The sequence below is a fragment of the Malurus melanocephalus genome, unplaced genomic scaffold (genome assembly GCF_030028575.1).
Source record: "Malurus melanocephalus ecotype Western Australia unplaced genomic scaffold, MMel_1.1 scaffold_540, whole genome shotgun sequence".
NCBI lineage: Eukaryota > Metazoa > Chordata > Aves > Passeriformes > Maluridae > Malurus > Malurus melanocephalus.
The window spans coordinates 244,591-248,988 of NW_026623772.1; the positions used below are offsets into that span (position 1 = coordinate 244,591).

Genomic DNA, 4,398 nt, shown 5'->3' on the forward strand with positions numbered 1-4,398 from the left:
CAGCCCCCTCTCCACTGACCCCAAAGCACAGTGAGGCACGGACCCCAGGCTCCCTGACACATCCCTGGGCRGAGTTTGTCAGTGACACCAAATCCCATAGATCCTCAGCTGAGCTGTTCATGTCCTTGATTTCTGGTCTGACTCATCCTGCTGACTGTACCACGGCCTCTCCTCTATGCTGCCCTCACCCAGTTCCTTCTGTCTCCCAAAGCGATGGCTGCAGGCAGCTCCTGGGGGCACCTGCCCCCACTGCCCAGCCCCTCTGCCCTTCCTGAAGCACTCTTCTGCTCATCTCCCCCTTCATCAACACCCCTACCCAAGTGGGGATGCCATCCTCGGCCAAAGTSCCCCACTGAGAGCAGGGAATGACCACGCATGGTGTCAGACTCGGCACGAAGCCAGACAGCTGCAGTGAGGAAGGGAGGGTCATTAATAGCGACTGCTTGCTTGAAAGATGCACTGTTAAATCTCACAGCCTGTGCAGGGCCCAGAGCTGGCAGGGAGCACCTTGGAGTGCGTGAGTGGGAGAATAAACCCACGCAGGTCCTGCTGGACAGAGATCAGTACTGCAATGATGCATTCAGCATTTCTGGGAGCAGGAATTCAGAGCCCTCTCAGAGCCTGTGATCACACAMCCCCAGCCTGGTGTGTGCTGTGGGACCACACGGCACCCTCCAGAAGGGCAATAAAAATGCAAACTGAGAATCAGACAAGCATCACCATTGCTGCGGGTTTATTACACAAATCCCAGAAAGAGTTGCAGTTAAACATGTTATTAGGTTAAATAAAAATAAAATGCATTCTAGCAAATGTTTTGAAATTTATTGTGTAATTAAGCTATTAATTTAATGGTCTTTCTTATTTGGATTGGAAATTCACRCGGGTCCTCATCTCACTTGTGTTATTGAAAAGCGCGCTCATCATACGCAGTCATTATGCATTTTCATAAACATATGATGAACAATAACTGTGAGAAACATAAAATATTGTTTTTGTCCTTCAACTGTAATGGCCATATGGAGACGAGCTGTGCCTTGGAGTCAGCAGTTGCAGCACATCCTCGTTAATAACAGCACTTGCTATTTTTATTGTTTACAGCACAAATGCAGCCCTTTAATGGGGGGAAGAAGGGTTTAATCTGTAAGGCCTTTGCAGTGATTTGTAAGAGAGCTGYTGTGCCCACATTCCTCTGTGATTCAGGGTGAGCTATAATTACTCAGTATTCTGGACAGCTCTCTTACAAGATGTCAATTTATGTGCAAGCAGAGCAAGGCGGTGGCTGGGGACACCTCAGGCCTCTCCCCTGCACACACACACACACACAGTTTCCTTAGGTTTGCAAAGAAAATGTTTTCCAAGGCGATGCAGTGAGGTGCTGTCCTGGAAGSCAGGCTGCTGGAGCTGGTGGCTGARCGAGGACACCGCCTCGATGGTGGCCAAGGCAGCCTCGCTACACAGCACCGGCTTCCACGGGCTCCTTGTTCTCCCTGTGCTCACCAGGCTGGAGCTGGAATGTTCCCTTGGCCTCCCCTCACCTCAGCTGCCCCGTGCTCCTATCTGCTCCGTGGCTGACCGGGAAAGGACCAAGGTGAGGCACTCTGAGGAGAGGAGGCTTGGCCAGCGTGGGTGACAACCAGCCCACACAAGGTTTGTGCACACGTAGGGTGCCCCGGGACAGCTGCCAGCAGCAGCAGAGGTGGCTGGYTCTGGGGTCTGCTGGCAGCAGAGGGGTTACACCAGGCTGAGCAGACCCACAGACACCTCCAGCCCCAGGGCCTGGAGGAGGTCACTCCAGCTCCTCCACTCCCTGCTGTGGCTCAGCTCCCACTGCCCCAGGAGATCCCAGCTGTGCCCAGAGATTGGAGCCAGAACACTTTTGCTGCCCACAACACCCTCTCCTTGGGCTGGGTTTTAGCACAAGCCTGGAGTGCAGGGCTGGGAGCCTTCCCCAGCAGGTTCCCGTGGCCGCAGTGCCTGCACCTCCTCCCTGCAGAAATGTTTGTAGTCTGAAAAGAGACACCTCAGACCATGACCATCCCTTGGAGGCTTTTCCCCACGGCCCAGAGCATCCCAGAATCTGAGGCAGAGCAGCTCTGTCCAGGGAAGAAGCAGTTATGCACCAAGGACCCCCTGGACCCAAATCTTCCAATCGGTTCCAAGTCTCAAGARGGAGGGAGTTTGCACCAGAACTGCTCCACAAATCAGACGATGTAGGAGAGGAACCAAAATCACAGCCAYCTGCTGTTCCTCTTCCCAACAAAACACCTGGATGTCCTGCCCAAAGGAGGCTCAGGAGCTTAAAACCACCCACCAGGAGTGCCAGGCCRTGGCAAAGCGGGCAGGAGGGACTGCAAAGTCTGGAGATGAATGTCCCAAGGCTTGGATGTGTCTGTCTCACCATGCAAAGCATTAATGAAGTTTGTCCCAGGGCAGGACACGGACTCAGACACAATACTTCCCCTTCAATGCMGAGTCCCAGGCCGATGTCGGCCCCATGTGGATTTATGGCTCCCTGTGCTCGTAAATGTCGGCACAGCCGTGATGGATGCAGGAGCTGGGAAGCACTCCCCCAACTTCAGGAGATTTCTTTATTTTTTTCTGATCTTTTACAACAGCCATAAACCAGCTGCTGATTAGTGACGGGTCTTAAAACTTTAGGCAAAAGCTGTTGAAATCAGCTTTAAGTGCTAAGCTTCTCCCAAAGCAGAGCAGCTTAGCGTTTCCCTTTTGAGGTCACGTATGTGACGTGTGGCCCTCTGAGCCACTGCTGTTCCTAGGGCAGGGCTGGGCAGCCCTCACAGCCCGCTGGGTGAGGGCCAGCSCTGCCCTCCCTGGTGGCACCAGCAGCAGATGTCCCCAGACAGGTCGGTGCGTGCGGCCCCCAGTCTGTGCCAGACTAAGGGCAGAGCCTGCTCTGCTCTCAGACCTTGGCAGAGCTGTGAGGGGCAGGACACAAGGACAGCACACACTGATGGGCACTGCCACCTCTCCCAGCAGGGCAGAGTCCCCTACAGTGTCCCTCTGGGCTGGCAGTGTCCCATGGGGACTGGCCATTGCTTCCCAGCCSTGATTCAGTGGTCACAGATGATGGGCAGAACCAACAAGGATGTGGGGTGGAAAGGGCTGTGCTGGGAGAACCTTCCCAGCAGAACAGTCCCCACTGCCCCGAGGACATGGAAGGCCTGGTGATGACATTTTATGTAGCCAGAGGGCTGCTGCAATCCTGTTTGCTGAGGTATTTACTAAATACCAATTGCAGAGGTCACCAACTTGCAAAAAAATTGGCACGAAATGACACAGAACATGTTTGCACATTTTGGGATGGGAAATTGTCTCCTGGTGCTTCAGTCTGCTCACGGATTCTGGCTTCCTTCCATCTCCCAGCCCATGGCAGAGCCCTTGTCCCCATCCCAGCCTCCTGCTGACCTTCCCCTGGCTGCTGCATGGGGCTGCAGCTGTGGCCTGTCCAGGCTCCTGTGGCCCCTCAGACATGCTTTGGACTGGGCATCCCTGCCTCCTTTGCTCCAAAGGTTTTGCAGGACACACAGCCCCTGTTCCCACTTCCCGCTGTCACAGGCAGCAGATTGTGGTGGGCTGGGTCCAGAAGTACACCAGGTGCCCACCAAAGCTTCCCCATCACTGCCCTCCTCAGCTGGACAGGGGACAGAAAATATAACAGAWGGCTTCTGGATCAAGATAAGGGCAGGGAGAGATCACCYACCCATTACCATCACAGGCAAAACAGACACAAAAGTTTAATTTTTTGCAAATCAARTCAGAGTAGGGCAATAAGAAATAAACCCAAATCTCAAACCTTCCAGTCATGCCTCCATTCTTCCTGGGCTCAACTTCATTCCTGATTTCTCCTCCAGTTTTCTCCCAGCCGTGCAGGGGGACAGAGTTGTGGTCCTCATCACACGTTGTGTCTGCCACTGCTTCCTCCTCAGGAGAGGACTGCTCACTTCTCCCCTCTAGCATGGGTCCCTCCAAGGRGCCAGTCCTTCAGGAACAGGCTGCTCCAGCGTGGGTCACCCACAGGGTCACAAGTCTTGACACCACTGTCACCACTGCGCTTGGCCTTGGCCAGTGGCAGGTCCGTCCTGGAGCCAGCTGGAATTGGCTCCTTTGGACATGGAGGAGGCTCACAGTAGCTGCCCCTGGAACCTCCCAGCTGCCAAAACGTGGCCATGAAAACCCAGCTCACAGATGGATGGATGGATGGATGGATGGATGGATGGATGGATGGATGGATGGATGGATGGATGGACAGGGATGGATGGATGGATGGATGGATGGATGGATGGATGGATGGATGGATGGACAGGGAGGGAGGGATGGATGGATGGATGGATGGATGGATGGATGGATGGATGGATGGATGGATGGATGGATGGATGG

General features: G+C 54.2%; 1 protein-coding gene across 1 annotated transcript in view; it reads left to right on the plus strand.

Moving 5' to 3' along the window:
• The first annotated feature begins 1,429 nt into the window (after positions 1-1,429).
• PRODH (proline dehydrogenase 1) overlaps positions 1,430-4,398 on the plus strand; it is a 29,382-nt gene continuing 26,413 nt past the window's right edge. The window contains exon 1 of the mRNA XM_057381915.1: positions 1,430-1,588. Within this exon, the coding sequence (XP_057237898.1) occupies positions 1,430-1,588 (159 nt within the window). The remainder of the gene's footprint in view (positions 1,589-4,398) is intronic.